The sequence below is a fragment of the Salmo salar genome, chromosome ssa01 (genome assembly GCF_905237065.1).
Source record: "Salmo salar chromosome ssa01, Ssal_v3.1, whole genome shotgun sequence".
NCBI lineage: Eukaryota > Metazoa > Chordata > Actinopteri > Salmoniformes > Salmonidae > Salmo > Salmo salar.
Window position 1 is genome coordinate 52,842,491 of NC_059442.1, and position 24,520 is coordinate 52,867,010.

At 41.7% G+C, this 24,520-nt stretch overlaps 1 protein-coding gene across 2 annotated transcripts in view; it reads left to right on the forward strand.

The window, feature by feature from the left end:
* Positions 1-3,265: 3,265 nt before the first annotated feature.
* The window catches only part of LOC106604847 (insulin-degrading enzyme), a 43,381-nt gene continuing 22,126 nt past the window's right edge, over positions 3,266-24,520 (forward strand). For both annotated transcript variants that reach the window (XM_014199905.2, XM_014199914.2), the window contains exons 1-11: positions 3,266-3,567; positions 6,710-6,894; positions 7,345-7,552; positions 8,715-8,884; positions 10,122-10,244; positions 19,777-19,889; positions 21,435-21,597; positions 21,772-21,864; positions 22,013-22,104; positions 23,480-23,560; positions 23,956-24,059. In XM_014199905.2, the coding sequence (XP_014055380.1) occupies positions 3,482-3,567; positions 6,710-6,894; positions 7,345-7,552; positions 8,715-8,884; positions 10,122-10,244; positions 19,777-19,889; positions 21,435-21,597; positions 21,772-21,864; positions 22,013-22,104; positions 23,480-23,560; positions 23,956-24,059 (1,418 nt within the window). In that variant the 5' untranslated portion in view covers positions 3,266-3,481. The remainder of the gene's footprint in view (positions 3,568-6,709; positions 6,895-7,344; positions 7,553-8,714; positions 8,885-10,121; positions 10,245-19,776; positions 19,890-21,434; positions 21,598-21,771; positions 21,865-22,012; positions 22,105-23,479; positions 23,561-23,955; positions 24,060-24,520) is intronic.

Sequence of the window (24,520 nt, forward strand, 5' to 3'; positions counted from 1 at the left end):
GTTCAATATGTAGCCTAGTAGCGTAGCACCCGTATTATCGGCATATTCAACAGCGTTTAAGAAATATATTACCTTCAACAGTGTTATCTTGTGATCAAGCCATCAATGTTTTGTGATTATTGGTGGTGTAAAAATGTTAGCTAATGGGTTAGCAATTAGCATGTTTGACATTTCAGTGGAAATACTGCTACTATCAGCTTTTTGTTAAGCGGTTAAGAAAAAAAAATACATACAGTATTATCGGCATACAGTCCCCAGTTATTGGCCACCTTACTATTTTGTTCAATTACAAGATATATCCGTTTAATTTTGTTCAAAAAAAGAGACCCCAACCTCATATCCGAAGTGTTTACTGAATAATTGACTAGTTGGCTTGTATTTCGTAAAAAAAAAAAAAAAATGTATTGCCTAAAATCCGTTAGCTATATTTTAGAGGTAAAAAGTTGCATATTAAATTACTTGTGGTCTGTCGGCAGTCGTATTTTACAATATACAGTGTGTCCCACTTTTTTAACTCTTAAAACCTAACTTAACTTACATAAATTGCAATGAAAATTGGTGGTCAGCTAGCTAGAAGGGTGTCTTTAGTCGCAAAACTTAGTTATTTTCCAGTCCACTTAAATATTGAGCTCAAGGTTATTTAATCCTCTAACCACTAGAGAGTGTCCAAAGTTAGGGGGTGTCTGATGTTGGGGGAAAATTAGCTAGGCTCTCGTTAACTGGCGAGCTAACTTAGCTGGTTCATTGTTGCCCATGCAAGGAAGTCATGTTAGCAAGCATTTTAGCTGGGTAGCCTCAACAAAAACTAAAAGTGTACTGTATGACATGAGCCATAGACTGTTTTGCCAACATGAAAGAGAGGAGGGCTTTGGAGTTCAAGTAGTAGGGTGAGTCAACATTTTTTGTTTTACTTGTCCATGCACACACACACACACAGAAATCAGTACCATGGACAGCCACATATTTAGCAACATTGATTGGACAAGATTTTTTGTTGCCATCTTAAAGTTTGTTTTCACTGTATTAAACTAAGCATATTTAGCCTTGTTTATTTGATGATGTTTAAGTTGAAATGGTGCTGGAATAGCAGTGCTCCTGTTGTCTTTGTGCTGACTTGCGGTAAATCTGTAGTTCTAAATCAGTACTTGTTTATTGAAAACATGAACTTGCTTGACCATGCTGCAGGTGATATAACTGTTTGTATGTAATATATGCTTTGTGGACTTCACCGGTTTTCTGATGACACAAACGTATGTGTAGTTGCATTTATTTGACCACTGTGGGACTGTCTTTTTGTTGTCACGGCCTTATTGTATATCACAGTGGGGTATGAACCAATAAGTTATAGAGCAAACAACGCAATTACGACAACATAGTTTGTAATAAGGATTTTTTTACTGGCTTTGCTTGGCTTCCTCTGATTTTTACCCATGCACCGCTACTGCTCAGGAGTAGTTCTAGTTTCCAAATCCAGAGTTTACACCCAGAGGAGAGTCGCTGCACATTTGGCGACCCTTATAGAGTGACTCATCAACTTAAATCCAATAGTTGTTTTCATATTGCATATTGTACCATAGAAAATGATCTGTACGTTGTGTTGCTGTAAAAGGTGGGTATTTTCTACTCCGGAGAACTTCAGCTTTCCAAATCCACAGAGTTTACACCGAGAGGTGCGTCGCTGCTCATCTGTTATTCTTGCTACACTAAATGACCAAACATATGTGGACACCTCCTCGTCGAACATCTCATTCCAAAATCATGGGCATTAATATGAAGTTGGTCCCCCTTTGCTGTAGAACTTTGAGCCATCATGTAACAGTTCAAAATAAATATTTTCATTTGAAGTTTGTTGTTTCTAATTGAGTTTTTTTGCAGGATTATTATTGAAATAAGATCATACTTTTCTGCTACTTGCTGTGGTTCTGAACTGTTATACATTACTAAAAAAGTATGTGCTTGTCGAACATCTCATTTCAAAATCATGGGCATTAATATGGAGCTGGTCCCCCCTTTGCTGCTGTAACTAGATGTTGGTCCATTGCTGCGGGGATTCCATTCAGCCACAAGAGCATTAGTGAGGTCGGGCACTGATGTTGGGCGATTAGGCCTGGCTTGGAGCCGGCGTTCCAATATACCACAAAGGTGTTCGATGGGCTTGAGGTCAGGGCTCTCTGTAGGCCAGTCAAGTTCTTCCACACCGTCATGCTATAACAGAAAAAGGCCTTCCCCAAACTGTTGTCACAAAGTTGGATGCACAGGATCGTCTAGAATGTCATTTTATGCTGTAGCGTTAACATTTTCCTTCACTGGAATTAAGGGACCTAGCCCGAACCATGAAAAACAGCCCCAGACCATTATTCCTCCACCAAACTTTACAGTTGGCACTATGCATTGGGGCAGGTAGCGTTCTCCTGGCATCTGCCAAAACCCGTTGGACTGCCATATGGTGAAGCGTGATATCACTCCAGAGAACGAGTTTCCACTGTTCTAGAGTCCAATGGCAGCAAGCTTTACACCACTCCAGCCGATGCTTGGCATTGCAAATGGTGTTCTTAGGCTTGTGTGTGGCTGTTTGGCCATGGAAACCCATTTCATGAAGATCCTGACAAACAGTTCTTGTGCTGACGTTGCTTCTTGAGGGGGTTTGGAACTCAGTATGGATTGTAGCAACTGAGGACAGACCATTTTTACGCACTTAGGCAATCCCGTTCTGTGAGCATGTGTTTGCTTCACGTCTAAGCCATTGTTGCTCTTAGATGTTTCCACTTCACAATAACAGCATTTTGTTGACCAGGACAGACATTTGACTAACTGACTTGTGGAACGTTGGCATCCTATGACAGTGCCACGTTGAAAGTCACTGAGCTCTTCCTGGCTGTGCGCTTGATTTTATACACCTGTGTGGCTGAATCCATTCATTTGAAGTGGTGTCCACATACTTTTGTATATAGTGTAGGTCTTGTTCTTGCTGGCGGAACGGAGGTGTTTTATACTCGTGAAAAAGTATTTCTCTATAGGTCTAGACATAGTCCCCTTCAACCGGAACATACAGTTGTTAGGGAGCTTGTTCGACAGTGCATGAGCCTGCCGACTGACTGATCTACAAAAACCTTGCATTATAAATTAACTACTCATTATTATTTGTAGATCAGTCAGTCACAATTACCCATGATACATTACGGTTTTGAGCCTCTCGAACATGGCTGGGGGACTCGGCAGTAGCTAGGAAAGGAGTGGCTTGATCCAAACAGGCTGATTAATCGACTTTTTGATCTAAACATATCGCATCAATCAAAACCATACTTGTCCACATGTTGTATATGTTGTTAGTTTAAAATAATAGTATTTTATTTCAGTAAATACCCCTGACATCAAATAAATCATGATCGATTACGTGACTCTCTGGCGTTGATTGCATTTGTCTATTACAACATGGCGCCGTAAAGATCGAAGGTTTCTCTGACTGTTGTCTATCCGAAGTATGCTGCAATGTTTTAGCCGACTGCCACAGTTTAGGAGACACCGTCTGATTGCGGGGAATAGTTTGTACTTTTATCAAAGTGTTAGGTGAGTGTTAAATGTCAGATACTATCCACTTCAAAAACCCGCATGTAATGAACAAATATTTACCAGATAACGGTAGCTGAAACGTTACAGAATGACCCTCGTTAGCTAGCTGAAGGGCTGACTAACTAAGCATCGGCAGAAAAGCATTCACAGCTAGCTACGTATACAAGTAGCATATCAACTTTGATAGCTAGCTAGCTAACCAAGGACACGTATAGTTATGCACTTGATTTGAAACCAGCTAGTCTAGCTAGCTGCCGGATGCACCTGGCACCAACTACACGCTAAATATAGCTAATTTAGCTAGCAAGGACTCAGGGCAGACTAGCCAGCTAACGTTAATGAGGTTAGCCAGCTAATCTATGGCGGTTTCCGGCTATCACAGTGCGGGTAGTTAACTTGCAAATCTTAAACCAGCCTAGTAGAAATACACTGTCATACTGTGAATACATTTGAAAGGGTATATTCTGAGAAAAAAATATCGTTTTGTAGCTAGTTGGAAACATGTAGCTATCAATGCAAAATATCGCCTAGCCCTAGACAGACTAGTATTACTGTTCCAGCTGTAGCCGGCAGCCGATAGTGGGCGCTAGCTCTGCACTGTCTAGGATTGAGTGCCCAGCCCGTAATACACTCGTGTCCTCCGTGGGATATAGCATCCTACATTCGGTACGCCATTAATGTTAGGTAAGGAGGAAAAAGATGCATTTGCAGCCTGAATGGAGGATGCTTTATGTACGAGCTGGTCCACGGCAATAGTGTGCAACAGAACAAGAACCCAATGGTCACTCTGACAGAGCTCTAGAGTTCCTTTGTGGAGATGGGAGAATCTTCCAGAAGGCTGTCATTGTAAATACGAATTTCTTAACTTACTTTCCTAGTTAAATTTAAAAAAAAAAAAAAACATCTCTGCAGCACTCCACCAATCAGGCCTTTATGGTAGAGTGGCTAGACGGAAGCTACTCCTCAGTAAAAGGCACGTGATCACCTGCTTGGAGTTTGTCAAAAGACACCTAAAGACTCTCAGACCATGAGAAACAATATTCTCTGGTCTGGTGAAACCAAGATTGAATTCCTTGGTCTGATTGCCAAGCGTGACATCTGGAGGAAATCTGGCACCATCCCTATGGTGAAGTGTGGTGGCAGCATTATGCTGTGGGGTTTGTTTTTCAGTGGCAGGGACTAGGAGACTAGTCAGGATCGAGGCAAAGATGAACGGAGCAAAACACAGAGATCCTTGATTTAAAACTGCTCAGGATCTCAGACTGGGGCGACGGTTCACCTTCCAATGGGACAACGAGCCTAAGCACACAGCCAAGACAACGTAGGAGTGGCTTCGGGACAAGTCTCTGAATGTCCTTGAGTGGCCCGGCCAGAGCCTGGACTTGAACCGGATCGAACGTCTCAGGAGACACCTGAAAATAGCTGTACCGGCTGTGATTGGGAGTCCCATAGGGCGGCGCACAATTGGCCCAGCTTCGTCCGGGTTTGGCCGGTGTAGGCTGTTATTGTAAATAAGAATTTGTTCTTAACTGACTTTCCTAGTTAAATAAAGGTAAACTAGAAATAAATACACTACCGTTCAAAAGTTTGGTCACTTAAATTCATCCAAAAACAAGATTTCTTTTTCCATTTAAAATAACATCAAATTGATCAGAAATACAGTGTAGACATTGTTAATGTTATAAATGACTATTGTATTTGGAAACGGCTGATTTTTAAATGGAATATCTACATAGGCGTACAGAGGCCCATTATCAGCAACTATCACTCCTGTGTTCCATTGGCACGTTGTTAGCTAATCTATCACTTTAAAAAGCTAATTGATCATTAGAAAACCTTTTTGCAATTATCTTAGCACAGCTGAAAACTGTTGTTCTGATTTTTAAAGAAGCAATAAAACTGGCCTTCTTTAGACTAGTTGAGTATCTGGAGCACCGTCATGTGGGTTCGATTACAGGCTGAAAATGGCCAGAAACAAAGACATTTTTTTTTCTGAAACTGTCTATTCTCTTTCTGAGAAATGAAGGCTATTCCATGTGAGAAATTGCCAAGAAACTGAAGATCTCGTACAATGCTGTGTACTACTCCCTTCACAGAACAGCGCAAACTGGCTCTAACCAGATGCCTCACATGTCCTCAACTGGCAGCTTCATTAAATAGTACCCGCAAAACACCAGTCTCCATGTCAACAGTGAAGAGGCGACTCCGGGATGCTGGCCTTCTAGGCAGGTCCTCTGTCCACTGTCTGTTTTTTTTGCCCATCTTAATATTTTATTTTTATTGGCCAGTCTGAGATCTGGCTTTCTCTTTGCAACTCTGCCTAGTAGGCCAGCATCCCGGAGTCGCCTCTTCACTGTTGACGTTGAGACTTGTGTTTCCAGCTACAATAGTAATTTACAACATTAACAATGTCCACTGTATTTATGATCAATTTGATGTTTAAATGGACAAAAATGTGCCTTTCTTTAAAAAACAAGGACGTTTCTAAGTGACCACAAACTTTTGAATGGTGGTGTATTTGGAAAGCTGACAGAGCTTGAGAGGATCTGCAAAGAAGAATGGGAGAAGCTCCCAAAATACAGGTGTGGCAAGCTTGTAGCATCATACCCAAGAAGACTAAATGCTGCAATCGCTACCAAAGGTGCTTCAACAAAGTACTGCGTAAAGGATCTGAATACTTATGTGAATGTGATATTTCCATTTTTTAAATTTTTTGTTTACATGTATAAATTAGCAACTTTCTACAAACTTGTTTTTCTTTTTCATTATGGAGTATTGTGTGTAGATTGAGGGATTATTTTAGAATACGGCTGTGGAAAAAGTCAAGGCATCTGAATACTTTCCAAAGGCACTGTATGTGCCTGTTGAATGTATTTATTTGCTAAAATCACTTACATATGCTTGTTAGCATAGTATTGGTCCGCTGTTTTGTTGACAATGCTGGAGTCTGCTCGGGGTCTAAATATGGTACTTACGTTTGAGTAGTCTGTGTACCTTGCGTCATTCAAAATTCTCTCCACTACATCTCCCCTACATGTTAAAATCAATCATTGTAATGACCATCAATCTGTAAATTGCTTCTCCAATCAATTGAGAATATAGTGCATAAAATAACAACATTCTTTCCTGTGCTCTACAGGCTTGTGTTGTCTCTGCCCCTCAGAATGACAGACCCGGCTGTGAAGAGGGTGGTCAGTGAGATCGTCCGCTCTCCAGAAGACAAGCGGGTCTACAGGGGCCTGGAGTTTAACAATGGCCTGAAGGCCGTGCTCATCAGTGATCCCACCACTGACAAGTCCTCAGCAGGGCTGGACGTCAACATCGGTAGAGTATTCACCCACTCCGCTTATCTAGGCCCGAGGCAGCCTCCAAGACCCATTCTCAATCCAGAGACCCCCCTGGTCTCCCCCTCGAGTTATTTTTCTACAGGTGTCTCCACCTATCTCCTCATCCTGTAGCATCATTATCTGTATCTTTTATTTCTTTGTTTCAAACCCCCATTCACTTTCTCCACTATTCCTGTAAATTATGCTGCCATTTCTCTTTTTCACTCCCTAGTTTATCTCCCATGGGACTACATTGAAGAGGATCCTTTATCACACTCTTTCTTCTGCTTCTGTTTTTATACCTTATTGTTTCAGGGTTTGAACCACCTCTCCAATGTTATGGCTGGCAGCATCTAAACATAATTTACTTTGTTTTACTTTAAGTGCAGAATTGTGTGAAAGCGAAGCAACGTGTAGATTAACTGTGTTCGACTCTTATGTCTACCAGGTTCTTTGTCAGACCCAGGGAACATATCAGGCATTGCCCACTTCTGCGAACACATGCTGTTCTTGGGCACAGAGAAGTACCCCAAGGAGAATGAGTACAGCCAGTTTCTCAGTGAGCATGCTGGCAGCTCCAATGCTTTCACTAGCGGAGAGCACACCAACTACTACTTTGACGTATCCCACGAACACCTGGAGGGAGCATTGGACAGGTGGGTGAACCAACAGGGTCATGTTCAATAAGGCACATAGTTTAACTTTTTTGCAAAACAAGCGTTTCTTATTGGACAAGTTCAGGTAGCCCCGCCCTGTTTCAGTTTATTTTCTTCCATTTGGTGCTTTTTGAATATGACCCTGGTTATGTCGTGGTAGAAATTCTCACATTTTACTTGACGGCTTTGGGTGTGCTACTGTGATTCGATTAGGCGTGTGAACACCATCTGGACACCAATGCAGGTCAATATTTTAACTATTGATAAGCTTTTCAAACACTCATGAACAAAAAGTAATGTTACACTGGAATCTGTGACCTGGTTTTTGGAAGCCATTTTGAAATCCATATCATCAACCTTCATACAGTTTTGGGACTCCCGAGTGGCGCAGCGGTCTAAGGCAGTGCTAGAGGTGTCACTACAGACACCCTGGTTCGATTCCAGGCTGTATCACAACCGGCCATGATTGGGGGTCCCATAGGGCGGCGCACAATTGGCCCAGCGTCCGGGTTTGGCCGTTATTGTAAATAATAATTTGTTTTTAACTGACTTGTCTAGTTAAATAGTGTTCCAATCGAAGGAGGGTGGTTGATAATGGGTGTATAGGGCTACCTGAATAGTAATTACAGGTGTATAGGCCAGGGCCACTTGAATATAGAGCTTGCTTATGACATCTCAGATTTCTGTATCTTCCAGCTATGTTGACAGTCTGTAGCTGCCTAGCTGCAGAGGGCATTTACTTTCGCCAGTTCACTTAATTGCGGTGGTTTTGTTTTGCATGGCAGTTGCTCGTCCTTAGGGCCATTCAAATAGCTTTGCATACAGATCTGTGAAATGTCACTGCAGTCTATTGAGTCTGCTGACGAACAGCCTACAGTTGAGAAAAGTACACATCTGAATTGAGAACGTGGACTTTTCCACATGTTACTGCAGTTATTAACCACTGGCCTGGAAAAAGAAATGGCACACACCCCTAACCCACCATTTGCTTAATCCTCACTGATGTTCCTGTAGGCCTTCACCAGGACACTCAAGTTAATTTAAAAACCAAAATCATCCAACAGCCCTTTTTTTAAATTTTTTTATCTAGGTAGCCTAATCTGCTGTTTTTGCCTATGTATGTTAACTCGTTAAAGGAATGTCTTGTCCTTTGTGTGTCTAGGTTTGCTCAGTTCTTCTTGTGCCCGTTGTTTGACGAGAGCTGTAAGGACCGTGAGGTGAACGCTGTGGACTCGGAGCACGAGAAGAACCTGATGAATGATGCCTGGAGGCTGTTCCAGCTGGAGAAGGCCACTGGCAACCCCAACCACCCATTCAGCAAATTTGGGACCGGTAAAAACCCCATGTCACCTCGCGTACTATAGACGGATTCAACATAACCCAGCATGTATCCACAGTCATGTTCATTAGGCGCCAAACAGAACAGGGCTCTACAGTGCGACCATTTTACTCGCATATGAGCTTAATATTTTTCTGTGCGACCTGGAATTTTAATTTGGGAGCACCAGTATGCCCAGAAAAATGCATGATTCTAGCTTTATTACCCAAATATTGTTCATTGTGCTCCTAAATTTCTTTGTGTGCGCATACATTTTTTGACTTGTTAAAAAAAAAAGCGTAGTGCCCTGCGGAAGACAATGGACTGAAACAGGAGGAACTACCAGTACTTCAGTTTCCTTTTCTGTTACAAAACATTTTGCTACAGTGTGCCGTTATGAACATGGCGTATAAAACCCCTAAATCCTTCTCAGCCTTTCGTTTTGGAATGTGCTGACTCATTCTCTCCTCCTTAATTGTGTTCTCTTGCGATTGGACTCCCAGCCCAGGAGAGCCAGCTGGTGGCAGCGTTTAGTTATATAAGCTTGATTTTCGTCTAATAATAGAAACAGGATCAGCTCGGCCGGAACACTCATTAATGAACGAGTGTTGGGAGACATCCTCCACAAAAACATAACATTCTTAGAAATGCTTAAAGGGACACTTAACCACACGTTAATATTCAGATGTAGACATTATGGGTCTGGCGATAATTAATAATTAGGTTATAAAGTGTTGAACTTCCCTTTTGAACTATTTACATCTCTCCAGATGTTCTAAATGTGGTGTGTCTCTGGTATTTGTTTTAGTAGAGGGAAATGCCCACCAGCTAGCCTGCCACAGAGAAAGGGCTAGGTTTAGGCTCTGGTTGTGTAGGCTAATTAGCAAAGCGCTAGCCCATAGAGGACAAAAGTGGTCAGTCTGTCACTGGTGGCCTTAATCAGAATTGTAATCGCATCACTGTGGGGATTCATTTTGTTCACACATTGGTTTTCTTGGAACAAGCTTGTTGCCCTTTTTATAAGTGGATGTATTCTCCTTCCCACTGTATACTGTTTCATGAAGTCTTTGATGGTGACTATTTTGGATCTGTGACAGTTGTTTTTCCTCCAACGCATCATATGATCCAGATTTATATTTGTTTGTCCAATAAGGTCAAGCACTCACTGCACTGTATATTACAAACACATTCCTTGCTGATGTGCATTTTGTTGACTAGCTGGTTATGTATTATATCTGGTTGATTTTTCAGGTAACAAGTTAACTCTGGAGACTAGGCCATCCAAGGATGGGATCGACATCCGCCAGGAGCTCCTGAAATTCCACTCCACCTACTACTCCTCCAACCTCATGGGACTGTGTGTGCTGGGGAGAGGTAAGTGAGTGTCGTATGTGCAAACGTCCACATCTGTAAGAGAGCGTTGCTGCTTGGATCAGTGATCTTAGACTGGTTACGGGGCAGATGAAATAACCTGTCAGCTGTACAGATCTAAGATCAAGTAGGAAGTGCTTTTTCTGAACACTCCTCTTCTGTAACAATCTGGAACTGAGCCCACATAACACTCAAGTCAAGTCCTGCAGTCATCTGTTTGCGCAGTCGTCCCCCCCCTCCCATCCCCCGTCTCCTAGACTGGAATAGTCCTTTACAGTTGCAGTTATTTCGTAGGGATGTAACGATTCACGAATACACACTGGTCTGTTGGACCCCAAACCAATCCAAATGTAGCATGCATCGGTCAGTAAATTGATTAAAACGTTAGGAATCGCCAGTTAACTTTATTGTTGCTCAAATTACATTCTTTCTACGTCCTGAAATTACCTTTTTATATTATGTGACAACGGCGTCCTCTCATTCAGTGTCGAACTAAGCATGTAATTATGTTGAAAGTCATAGATCTACAATTTATTTTGTATGCCTAACAACCCCAGGCATGCTGACAAATGAGGGGTAGGCCCATTCTTGATCTGGCACATCTGCATTGTCACCTTCAGGATTCAAATGTTTGTTAATTGGCTTGCGCCATAGCCGCAGGAAGATGTTTAGGGGTGGGGGTGCTGGGAATTCTGGTCTGGGGGGGGATGACATTTCTCCCCGTGCTGCCATTGGCTGTATCAGTCTACTAATACAGGAGTAGTAAAGGCCCAGTGCACTAATTTTGAGATTTATTTTCTTCCCAGAGCTGCTGCAGAAGCCTATTGGTCTGCTAAATCGGGCAATGCCGGCTCGCTCATTAGGCAGTATTAGGCAGCCCCCTATGGTGGCAGATTGAAGAGGGCAGCATTTTTTGAGCTAATCTGACCAATACAGCACCCCCAACAACACATCAAACCTCATATAATTCTGCCCAAAAACAATGACCATTTCTCTCAACCAGTGGCATATGGGCTTTTTAGGTGAGCGCTGATGCCGCCCTGTGATAAGCAGTGCAGGGAAGCAAAATATTTTGCTGGTCCATTTCCAGCGCACCTCCAACGTTCCGTCCCAAAAATGATCTAACATAAATAATGTAGCAGGTATAGTAGGCTATATGGTAGAAAGGGTATGTGACCTTTTCTGTAGCCTACAGGCTGGATATAAAATGTATGACAATGTAATGAGACGGACACTTTTTAGATCATGCACGTTTCTCCAATTAAATAGCCTAACCTAAATGGTGCCCAATCAAATAAAAATTATGCTGACATGTTAATGTTAACAAACCTATCCTAAAAAGTAAAATGGACAATATGGAATGGATAATCAGGCTACTCACTACTGCTGTCCAGGAGTTTCACCCCATGGGCTAAATTGTCATGATGAGTAGTTTCAAGTTTGTATCCATCAGTTGTTGATGAGCTGATCATAGCAAAAAAGAAAAAAACGTATGCATTTCCTGCTGTTTAAACATATTGCAAATAGGCTCAGGATAACTCCTGATAAAGTTTTGTAGCTGATATTGAGCTTAAATGGCCAAATTGATTAGTCACAGGAATCCGGACTAATCAAGTCAATGCCTGTTTTATAAATGATGGATGGGCCTAACACATGGATAAATTTGGTCTGGCCCAGCCTTGATTTCTATGTTCTCGGACATACAGTACCAGTCAAAAGTTTGCACAAACCTACTCATTCAAGGGTTTTTCTTTATTTTTACTGTTTTCTACATTGTAGAATAATAGTGAAGACATCACAACTGAAGTAACACATAGGGAATCATGTAGTAACCAAAAGAAGTGTTAAACAAATCAAAATGTATTTTATTTTCTTCAAAGTAGCCACCCTTTGCCTTGACAGCTTTGCACACTCTTGGAATTCTCTCAACCAGCTTTAACTGGAATGCTTTTCCAACAGTCTTGAAGGAGTTCTCACATATGCTGAGCACTTGTTGGCTGCTTTTCCTTCACTCTGCGTCCAACTTATCCCAAACCATCTCAATTGGTTTGAGGTTGGGTGATTGTGGATGCCAGGTCATCTGAGGCAGCACTCCATCACTCTCCTTCTTGGTCAAATAGGCCTTACTTAGCCTGGAGGTGTGTTGGGTCATTGTCCTGTTGAAAAACAAATGATAGTCCCTCTAAGCGCAAACCAGATGGGATGGCGTGTCGGTGCAGAATGCTGTGGTAGCTAGGGTTGCACATTTTGGGGAATATTCAGAGGTGGAAACTTTCCATGGGAATTAATGGAAATATTTGCAAATTAATATTAATACCATTTAAATGTAGATGTTTTTTGCATTGGATGTATTTACCATATCATATGGAGACAAACTTAAACCTTTTACCTTATCATAAGTAGACATAATTGCAATAGATTAAATACATCCAATAGAAGTAAAAAATTGCTTTAGTTACGACTTGAAATGTATTTAAATTAGTTTACTCTTCACATGGGATGATTTCACTGAACAACAAAAGAAAGGGAATATTGAATGATCTCCAATGATCCATCACATGTCCCTTAAACGTTTTCAACATACATCTGTAAAATGATAGTCTAGAAACTAAAGCTTTGGTTGTCTTCCTCTCAGGCTTCCATGTCTTCTCCCTGGACTTCCTCAATGTCCACCTCTTGCACATCAGACTGAGGCCTCATCTTCACTGTCACTTTCCAACCTTGAGGATGGCTTATTGGCTCAAAAAGCCTAAATTTTGCCTGGATGGCCACCAATTTTTCAACCCTTGTATTGGTCAGCTTGTTGCGTGCTATGGTTTGTGTGTGTTCCCAAACAATGACCAGTTGCGCTTTGAGGTGGCTGATGTTGGTGGGATTTGGGGGATGATGAGCCTCAAATCCAAAAAGTCCCTTCCACCAGGTGGCTGATGAGGTATGTTGGCACGACTGCCATATTGCATCTCCATCCCAGAGCCCTTGCTTGGTAGTGTACTTCGCCAGACTGCCAAGAACCTTGCCCTCATCCAGGCCAAGGTGATGAGACACGGTAGTGATGACACCATAGGCCTTGTTGATCTCTGTACTAGACAGGATGCTCTTGCCATCATACTTGGGGTCCAACATGTGCGATGCGGCGTGTATGGGCTTCAGGCTGAAGTCTTCGCTTTTTGGTGTATTTCAGAACTGCAGTTTCCTCTGCTTGGAGTGACAGTGAAGTGGGCAGGGCAGTACAGATCTCTTATCTTACATCTGCAAGCAGAGTCTGAACATCAGACAGGATGGCATTGTCTCCCTCAATCTGTGCAATGGCTACTGCTATAGGTTTCAGGCTGCTTACCACTCTCTCCCAAAATACATCATCCAGGAGGATCCTCTTGATGGCGCTGTCCATATCGGCAGACTGTGATATGGCCATTTCTTGGAGAGACTCCTACCCTCCAGGAGACTGTCAAACATGATGACCACACTACCCCAACGGGTGTTGCTGGGCAGCTTCAATGTGGTGCTCTTATTCTTCTCACTGCTTGGTGAGGTAGATTGCTGCTATAACTTGATGACCCTTCACATACCTAACCATTTCATTGGCTCTCTTGTAGAGTATGCATTGTTTTCAGTGCCATGACGTCCTTGAGGAGCAGATTCGATGCATGAGCAGCACAGCCAATGGGTAGGACTCCTCCACTTTAGACCAAGCAGCCTTCATGTTTGCAGCAATGTCTGTCACCAGTGCAAATACCTTCTGTGGTCCAAGGTCATTGACTGCCTTCAGCTCATCTGCAATGTAGACTGGTGTGTCTGTTGTCCTTTGTGTCCGTGCTCTTGTAGAATACTGGTTTGAGGGGTGGCAATGATGTAGTTAATTATTCCTTGTCCACAAACATTTGACCACCCATCAGAGATGATTGCAATACAGTCTGCTTTCTCTATGATTTGCTTAACCTTCACTTGAACTCTGCATCCAGCCAATGAGTAGATAAAGCATGTCTGGTTGGAGGGGTGTATGCTGGGCAAAGAACATTCAGAAATATCTTCCAATACACATTGCCTGGGAGCATCAGAGGTGAACCAGTTGCATACACAGCTCCAGCAAGATGTTCATCAGCATTTCTCTGACTACTTTCCTCCATTGAGTAAAAAAATAATAATCTGATTCCAGGAGGACCATGAGCTGTTGCTATCGATAAGGTGTCTGATTCATAATTTAATTGAATAGAAGTAGAGGAACTTTGGTCAGAAGTTGCTTGTTGTGAGCGCTGAGAGAACTTTATGCACTTGGCCAGATGTTTCTGGGTCTTCACATATGATTTGGCACAGTATTTGCAAATGTACACAACTTTTCTTTCTACATTAGCTGCAGTGAAATATCTCCACACATCAGATAGTGCCCGTGGCATTTTCCTGTAAAGATTAGGAAAAAATTAGTAAGAAAAACAACATACAATTCCATGTACAGATAAATAGTTAAGCAGTTAGATTAAACAACTCCTTTGTAAGATAAATGTTTTAAAATGTATGGAAACAGGTGAATTAACACTCCTCAGTTAGCAGGCTCAAGCAAGCGAAAACTCACATGGTAGCAAAAACTATCAGAAATTGTTAACAAGTTAGAAATGATTTAAACACACTTTGCTGTAGGCTACAATTTACTAGTTAACAAAACACCATGTATGTCATACAAAATATATTCAACCCAGTATTGTAATCAAAACTTACCAGAAAGCATGTAGTCCTTGGCTCAGACAGTGTAGTAGTGTGGGCTCAATAGCATCTCATTAGTGTGTAAGATCTTGAGAATCAGCTGTACATGTGATGGAAGAGTGCATTGCACGTGATGGAATAATGCGCTGTGCATGCAGAGGGTTGAAATTCCGGGTAAATTTCCCGGAAGGTTTCCAGCCTTCTGCAACCTGAGTGGTAGCCATGCTGGTTAAGTGTGCCTTGAATACTAAATAAATCACCGACAGTGTCACCAGCAAAACACCATCACACCTCCTCCATGCTTCACTGTGGGAACCACACATGCGGAGATCATCCGTTCACCTACTCTGCGTCTCACAGACATGGTGGTTGGAACAAAAAATAAAAATGTTGGCCTCATCAGACCAAAGGACAGATTTCCACCAGTCTAATGTTCATTGCTCGTGTTTCTTGGCCCAAGCAAGTCTTCTTATTGGTGTCCTTTAGTAGTGGGTTCTTTGCAGCATTTGACCATGAAGGCCTGGTTCACGTAGTCTCCTCTGAACAGTTGATGTTGAGATGTGTCTGTTACTTGAACTCTGAAGCATTTATTTGGGCTGCAATTTCTGAGGCTGGTAACTCTAATGAACTTATCCTCTGCAGTAAAGGTTACTCTGGGTCTTCCTTTCCTGTGGCGGTGCCCATGAGCCGTTTCATCATAGCGCTTGATAGTTTTTGCGACTGCACTTAAATACATTTTCTGGATTGACTGACCTTTTTATGACTTAAAGTGATGATGGACTGTCGTTTTCTTTATGCTTATTTAAGCTGTTCTGGACTTGGTCTTTTACCAAATAGGGCTATCTTCTGTATACCATCCCTACCCTGTCACAACACAACTGATTGGCTCAAACGCATTAAGAAGGGGAAATAATTCCACAAATGAACTTTTAACAAGGCACACCTGGCAATTGAAATGCATTCCAGTGACTACCTCATGAAGCTGGTTGAATGCCAAGAGTGTGCAAAGCTATCAATGCAAAGGGTGGCTACTTTGAAGAATCTCAAATATAAAATATATTTTGATTTGTTTAACACATTTTTTGGTTAATACATGATTCCATATATGTTTTATAGTTTTGATGTCTATTCTACAATGTAGAAAATTGTAAAAAGGAAAGAAGAACCCTGGAATGAGTCGGTGTGTCCAAACTTTTGACTGGTACTGTATAATTTGTGGTCCCGACCAAATCTGAACCAATCATCAACATATTTGTTCTGGTCAGGACCGTTCTTTATTTGATTCAATCAGTCCATGAATTGTCTTTTCACCTTTAATTCAGAACCTAACTTCAGCCTTTGGAAAATGTGTATTTTAGACTTCTGTGTGATTTTGCTTACTGAGACTTTTCTAGTTTAGCACAATATTAAGCTTTATTAGCTGAGTTACAACCATGTAGTTTGCTAGTTTATTTTGATCAAATGTGCTGTTGAAAATGGTGTTTTACTGGAATATAAGTAGCCTTGGCTACCTCAGGAGACACAACCCTCATCTGGCTATAGGTAAGCTATATGCTGATCAGGGCTTACATTAGATTTTATTTGGATTGTTCAGGTTAACCATCAGCAGTAGTTTTGCTGGTAGTTATGCATTCGGAAAGTATTCAGACCCCTTTCAGAACAGTTTGCGCTGTTCTGTGAAGGGAGAAGTACACTGCGTTGTATGAGATCTTTAGTTTCTTGGCAATTTCTCACATGGAATAGCCTTCATCAAATGAAGATGCTCAACTAGTCTGAAGAAGGCTAGTTTTATTGCTTCTTTAATTAGAACAGTTAGCTAACACAACATGCAATTGGAACACGAGTGATGGTTGCTGATAATGGGCCTCTGTACTCCTATGTAGATATTCCATAACAAATCTGCTGTTTCCAGCTACAAAAAGTAATTTACAACATTAACAATGTCTACATTATTTCTGATCAATTTGATGTTATTTCTTTCAAAAACAAGGACATTTCTAAGTGACCCCAAACTTTTGAACGGTAGTGTATATATTTTAGGATAAAAAAAAACGGAATAGAACTAAGCACAGGCAAAGTCCTAGAGGAAAGCCTGGTTGTCTGCTTTCTAACACACTGGGAGAGGAATTCACCTTTCAGCAGGACAATAACCTAAAACACGAGGCCGAATATACGCTGGAGTTGCTTGCCAAGACGACACGAATGTTCTTGAGGTGCCTAGTTACAGTTTTGACACAAATCGGCTTGAAAATCTATGGCAAGATATGGAAATGGCTATCTAGCTATCGACCACCAACTAGACAGAGCTTGAATAATGTGCAAATATTGTGCCATCCAGGTGTGCAAAGTATTGACTCGGGTGTGAGTTCTTATGTAAATGATTATTTTCAATAAATTGGGAAAATGTCAACACGTTTTCACTTCGTCATTATAGGGTATTGTGTGTAGATGAGTGAGAAGAAAAAAGTGAATCAAACTATTTTCCAGGCTGTAACACAACAAAATGTGGACAAAGTAAAGGGTAATGAATACTTTCTGAAGAAACTGTACACCATATACATCAATTATACACGCGTGTGTCCTCTCGGACAGATCCAGCTCCGAGAGGCCCAGCTCATGAGCTCCATCAGCAGCAGATTTGAATTTAGAATGGAAAATGAATGTGTTTATGCAACATGTTTTAGTGCATCTAATCGTATTGATTCGATCTTTTAATCAAACAGAATCTCCCCAAATCGTTTCAAACTTATCGTTCCTTGAATTGTATCGGAGCCCATGTATCCAAACTCAGCAAAAAAAGAAACATCCTCTCACTGTCAACTGTGTTTATTTTCAGAAAACTTAACATCTGTGAATAGTTGTATGAACATAAGATTCAACAACTGAGACATAAACTGAACAAGTTCAACAGAAATGGAATATGTCCCTGAACAAAGGGGGGTCAAAAGTAACAGTCAGTATCTGGTGTGGCCACCAGCTGCATTAAGTACTGCAGTGCATCTCCTCCTCATGGACTATACTAGATTTGCCAGTTCTTGCTGTGAGATGTTACCCCATTCTTCCACCAAGGCACCTGCAAGTTCCTGGACATTTCTGGGGGGAATGGCCCTAGCCCTCACCCTCCGATCCAACAGGTCCCAGACGTGCTCAATGGGATTGAGATCCGTGCTCTTCGCTGGCCATGGCAGAACACTGACATTCCTGTCTTGCAGGAAATCACGCACTGAACGAGCAGTATGGCTGGTGGCATTGTCATTCTGGAGGATCATGTCAGGACGAGCCTGCAGGAAGGGTACCACATGAGGGAGGAGGATGTCTTCCCTGTAACGTACAGTGTTGAGATTGCCTGCAATGACAACAACCTCAGTCCGATGATACTGTGACACACCGCCCCAGACCATGACGGACCCTCCACCTCCAAATCGATCCCGCTCCAGAGTACAGGCCTCCGTGTAACGCTCATTCCTTTGACGATATACGTGAATCCGACCATCACCCCTGGTGAGACGCAACCGCGACTCATCAGTGAAGAGCACTTTTTGCCAGTCATGTCTGGTCCAGCAACAGTGGGTTTGTGCCCATAGGCGACGTTGTTGCCGGTGATGTCTGGTGAGGACCTGCCTTATAACAGGCCTACAAGCCCTCAGTCCAGCCTCTCTCAGCCTATTGCGGACAGTCTAAGCACTGATGGAAGGATTGTGCGTTCCTGGTGTAACTCGGGCAGTTGTTGTTGCCATCCTGTACCTGTCCCGCAGGTGTGATGTTCGGATGTACCGATCCTGTGCAGGTGTTACACATGGTCTGCCACTGCGAGGACGATGAGCTGTCCATCCTGTCTCCCTGTAGCGCTGTCTTAGGCGTCTCACAGTACGGACATTGCAATTTATTGCCCTGGCCACATCTGCAGTCCTCATGCCTCCTTGCAGCATGCCTAAGGCACGTTCACGCAGATGAGCAGGGACCCTGGGTTTCTTTCTTTTGGTGTTTTTCAGAGTCAGTAGAAAGGCCTCTTTAGTGTCCTAAGTTTTCATAACTGTGACCTTAATTGCTTACCGTCTGTAAGCTGTTAGTGTCTTAACGACTATTCCACAAGTGCGTGTTCATTAATTGTTTATGGTTCATTGAACAAGCATGGGAAACAGTTTAAACCCTTTACAATGAAGATCTGTGAAGTTATTTGGATTTTTTTCGAATTCTTTGAAAAACAGGGTCCTGATAAAGGGACATTTCTTTTTTTGCTGAGTTTAGTACGTGTTGAATCATCTTGAAAGAGAAATATGCACATTTTCTATTATTTCCCCTTAAATACTCCCCACCAGCCCCAGTAAATGATTCCTCAATAACCCTGGTGCTCAACTTTCCACTTCTGTCCACAGATGAGCCATGTTCCAATGAGCCAGTGGGGATCCAGTAGACTGTGTCACTGCTGTATTCATTACCAGTTTACATTTAGCATCTTCTGACACCATGTTCTCTATAGCGAAATGAAATGGGCTGCACTTGGCAGCCTGGTTTATGATGGTATGACCTCATAATTAATGGCTTTCACAGCTACACAGTTCAGTGTCTGGTTTGCAGCACATTTTGCTAAGCAATATTGACCTCCCCTGTTGCTGTACATTATTCAGAACGAACTTACAGGATGATAACAGTCCATCCTCATCTACATGTAATTACATGCTGAATTACAACTACAGTAAAGGAAGTGTATCAAGAATGTTAGAGCGAACACGTGTGCTTTTAAGTATTTTGTATTTTGAATGGTTTGAGTTTGAACCCAGGAAGATTGTGTATTTTAACAAATTAAACTAATCTGTCCCCTTTTTCTCGTTTATAGAGTCATTGGATGAGCTCACCACCATGGTGGTCAAGCTGTTTGGAGAGGTGGAGAACAAGAATGTACCTATCCCAGAGTTCCCTGAGCACCCCTTCCAGGAGGAGCACCTCAGGGTGAGCTCCTTAGTTTGCGCACACACACCACAGTTTCCGTTAGCCGACTTTTGGCCAAAGAATACATCAAATGTAAAGCCGATTAAAACTGTTGCTGTCCAAAATGATCTGGACAGCAACATTTCCATTACAGAATGTTTTTAATTAATTGATGGAAAGAAATACCAATCGTTTGACCGTCATGCTTATCGGGCTATAGGTTCATTTGTATAATTTTGTGGAATTAAATTGGCCTGTGTATTTTTGTTAGTCATCATGTATCTTCATCAACAGCTGTCACGTGCGCAGCGACGATTTTGAGCGGGATTTCTCAAATTCCTCAGTTGGTTGCTGCTGCAGTAAAACATGCTTTGATAAGCCCATTCATTGCGCAACAATCCTTAATGCAGTCACGTGTTAACAGTTTTGGTGCATGATTAAAAAGAGCTGCTATTTCTATTTCTCAGCTGGTAAAATTGAAGCGCGTCACCACCACTTTAGGAGCTTTTGATTAGAAACATTCGAAAAAAATTGGGGGGGAAGGAGCTAATGATCATTGATTCCTCTGGCTAATTTGGCTTTCTGGTGAAGTATTTTGAATGATTTTATTTATTTCTGTATAGACTGGAGTAATTATATAATAGACCAACCGTTATGGTTTTCATAACTTTCTTTCGTTGTCCAGAAGGCAAAGGCACAATCCTAGTCATATTAGCAACCAATCCAGTTTTTTGGATCTTTAGATTTCCCCTCTTTCGAACAGAGATTTTCATCTGTCATATATGGAACCACTATCAGGTCCGCTGTTGAGAATGGTGTGTTCCAGCAAATTGCATTTTGGCAAATGTTAGAATATTTGGCTTTGTTGCCTGCTTCATTACATGAGTGGCATGTGCTGTTATGCAGCATTACCATAATCTAAATATGATTTCTGTCATTCTGAGCACGGTGGGTGGACACCCCAAATGCATATGAGTCTGGTAAATTTCTTAAATGGCCTGTAAATCTATTCAGACCCCTTGACCTTTTCCACATTTTGTTACGCTACAGCCTTATTATTCTAAAATGGATTAAATAGTTTTTTTCCCCTCATCAATCTACACACAATACCCCATAATGATGAAGCGAAAACAGGTTTGTAGAAATATTTGCAAATGTATTACAAATAAAAGTCATATCTTATTTACGTAAGTATTCAGACTCTTTGCAATGAGACTCGAAATTGAGCTCAGGTGCATCCTGTTTACATTGATCATCCTTGAGATGTTTCTACAACTTGATTTAAAAAAAAAATAATACAAAAAATTGCAATCATTTCTGAACTTTTTTTGCTTTGTCATTATGGGTTATTGTGTGCAGGTTAATGAGGGGGGAAAACAATCCATTTTGAGAATAAGACTAATGTAAGAAAGTGGAAAAATTCAGAGGCTCTGAATACGCTCTGAATGCACTGTATGGTAGAATGTAGTACATACTACCATCGAATAGTTGTGCCACTGAGATCCTTTTAATAGCCTCAATTAAAATATCTACTTCCTAAATCCCCCCCCCCCCCCACACACACAGCAATTCTACAAAGTGGTGCCTATCAAGGACATTAGGAACTTGTATGTGACGTTCCCCATCCCAGACCTGCAGAAGTACTACAAGTCCAACCCAGGCCACTACCTGGGCCACCTGATAGGCCACGAGGGCCCAGGGAGCCTGCTGTCCGAGCTCAAATCCAAAGGTAGGCCAGAGGGCTGGGATTGAATCTTAGTTAAGATTTAGGGCTTGATGGAATGGTAGAAATATTTGGGACTGTAATAAATTAAGAGTTTATACTGACAATACATTCTGTATATGTGTAGAATTGTTTATATTTGAATTGACAGCGGTGGCTATGCCCTTTATTCTTGTGCAGGCTGGGTGAACACACTGGTCGGCGGCCAGAAAGAGGGAGCGAAAGGCTTCATGTTTTTCATCATCAATGTGGACCTGACAGAGGAGGGACTCCGTAAGCATTTGGATCTCAGGGATTGTTTAGTTTTGTGTATTTTGTTCGTGGGTGTATGTGCCCACACCTTCAAGTCAGACAGGTGTTTGTCTGCGTGTGGTGGTTTCTGTTTCAACCCTGTAAGCTGAAGTGTCATTTGTTTCTGTAGTGCACGTGGATGACATCATCTTCCACATGTTCCAGTACATCCAGAAGCTGCGCACTGAGGGGCCTCAGGAGTGGGTCTTCCAGGAGTGCAAGGTGAATACTGCGCTGTAGTACCACTCACTTCTAATCTGTCTGAGCTCAGTCTACTCACTATACAGTGCATTCAGAAAGTTTTCAGATCCCTTTACTTTTTCCACATTTGGTATGTTACAGCCTTATTCTAAAATATATATATTTTTTTATTCCCTTATCAATCTACACACACTACCGCATAATGACAAAGCAAAAACAGCTCTGGCTGGGCCACTCAAGGACATTCAGAGACCGAAGCCACTTCTACAGGTTTTCTCCAGATGTGACGCTTGGCTTTATGGCCAAAGAGTTCAATATAGGTTTTATCAGACTATAGAATCTTGTTTCTCATGGTCTGAGAGTCCTTTAGGTACCTTTTGGCAAACTCCAAGAGGGCTGTCATGTGCCTTTTACTGAGGAGTGGCTTCTGTCTGGCCATTCTACCATAAAGGCCTGATTTACGGAGTGCTGCCGAGATGGTTGTCCTTCTGCAAGTTTCTCTCATCTCCACAGAGGAACTCTGGAAGTGAACATTGGTTTCTTGTTCACCTCCCTAAGGCCCTTCTCCCCCGATTGCTCAGTTTGGCCGGGCAACCAGCTTTTGGTCGTTCCAAACATGTTCTTGGGGACGTTCAATGCTGCAGAAATGTTTTGGTACCCTTCCCCAGATCTGTGCCTCGACACAATCCTGTCTCTGAGCTCTAAAGACAATTCATTTGACCTCATGGCTTGGTTTTTGCTCTGACATGCACTATCAACTGTGGGACCTTATATAGACAGGTGTGTGCCTTTCCAAATCATGTCCAATCAATTGAATTTACGAAAAGGTGGACTCCAATGAAGTTGTAGAAACATCTCAAGGATGTTCAATGGAAACAGGATGCATCTGAGCTCAATTTAGAGTATCATAGAAAAGGGTCTGTATACTTATGTAAATAAGTTATTTAGGTTTTTATTTTAATACATTTGCAAACATTTCAAAAAAAAAAAATGTTGCTTTGTCATTATGGGGTTTTGTGTGTAGATTGAGGAAATAAGTTAATTTGATCAATTTTACAATAAGGCTGTAATGTAAAACAAAATGTGGGGGAAAAAATCAAGCGGTCTGAATACTTTCCAAATGCACTGAAGCTGTCTTAGAAGCCAGTGTATGTGTTGTCAGAAAACAATCCATCATTAACATTTTATGTATAGCCCTTTTTACTAACAAAATAAAATCAGAACCAAGACTGAGAAACTTACTCAAATAGGCCTTTTGCTATCCTCTTAGTTAAACTTCTGGTGTTTGTAACAGTACACGTGGATGAATTGTCTTGTCGCTCAATTCTCCATTGTATGTAATAGTACTCTATTTTCATGCGATTGACATGTGACTCGTCTCTCTTCTCCTCCACAGGACTTAAACACAGTGGCCTTCAGGTTCAAGGACAAGGAGCGGCCCCGTGGCTACACCTCCAAAGTGGCTGGATTACTTCACGTAGGTGGCGCTCTCCATTTCTTAAGGTCGTCTCCACAATGATGCATTGCACTTCCGTGGCTCCGTTTGATGACTATGTTGTCATCAGAGTGCCTTGTCTGCCAGTCTCTTATTTTGTGTATAAAGATTTATCGATTCAGCCCCAATCTAAATTAAACTGACATTCCTGCTAGTGTCAAAATATTATGGTATTAAGGTAGTCTGTCCAGTGTATTTTTTTTTTGTCTTTTGGGATTCATTCTTGTGTGCATCTTTTTTTTTGTGTGAAAATAAGCAGAGCACCAGTTCTGTATTCCTGTGCTCCAGTAAAGTGTTCCCCTGCATGTGTTAGTCAAAGGCCTCCCATTGTTAGCACCTAGACCAGTTTTTTTTTTTAATGGTCCTCTGTTTTGCAGTACTACCCTCTGGAGGAGATCCTAGCAGCAGAGTACCTGCTGGAAGACTTCAGGCCAGACCTGATAGAGATGGTCCTGGACAAGCTCAGGCCAGAATACGTCAGGTCAGTTGCAGCTCTTCACTGGGTCACTAACCCTGTTTGCTCTGCTCTCCTATACCATTTTCACGCTATTATGCCCATCCGGATGAACCATACTGCTGGCTTGGATAATTGAAAAAAAAAAAAATGTTTACATTCTTCATTCTAGCATTGTTTCAGCAACTGTGTTGGATGCAAAATCAGACCCGCGCAGTAAAGATTGTCTCAGCTAGGTCGGTTTTGCTCAGTAGTGTGACATGGGTACCTGATAATACACACTTACGACGCCTCTGTTTTGAAGAGCCTTTTGATAAACATGTTTGTAACTTCCTTGAAAAAGAGTACATTCATCAACTATCTATATATATATATATATATATATATATATATATATATATATATATATATATATATATATATATATATATATATACCCAGACACATTACTGATCTCAATGAAAGGCACAGAGGAATACTTTTTTATT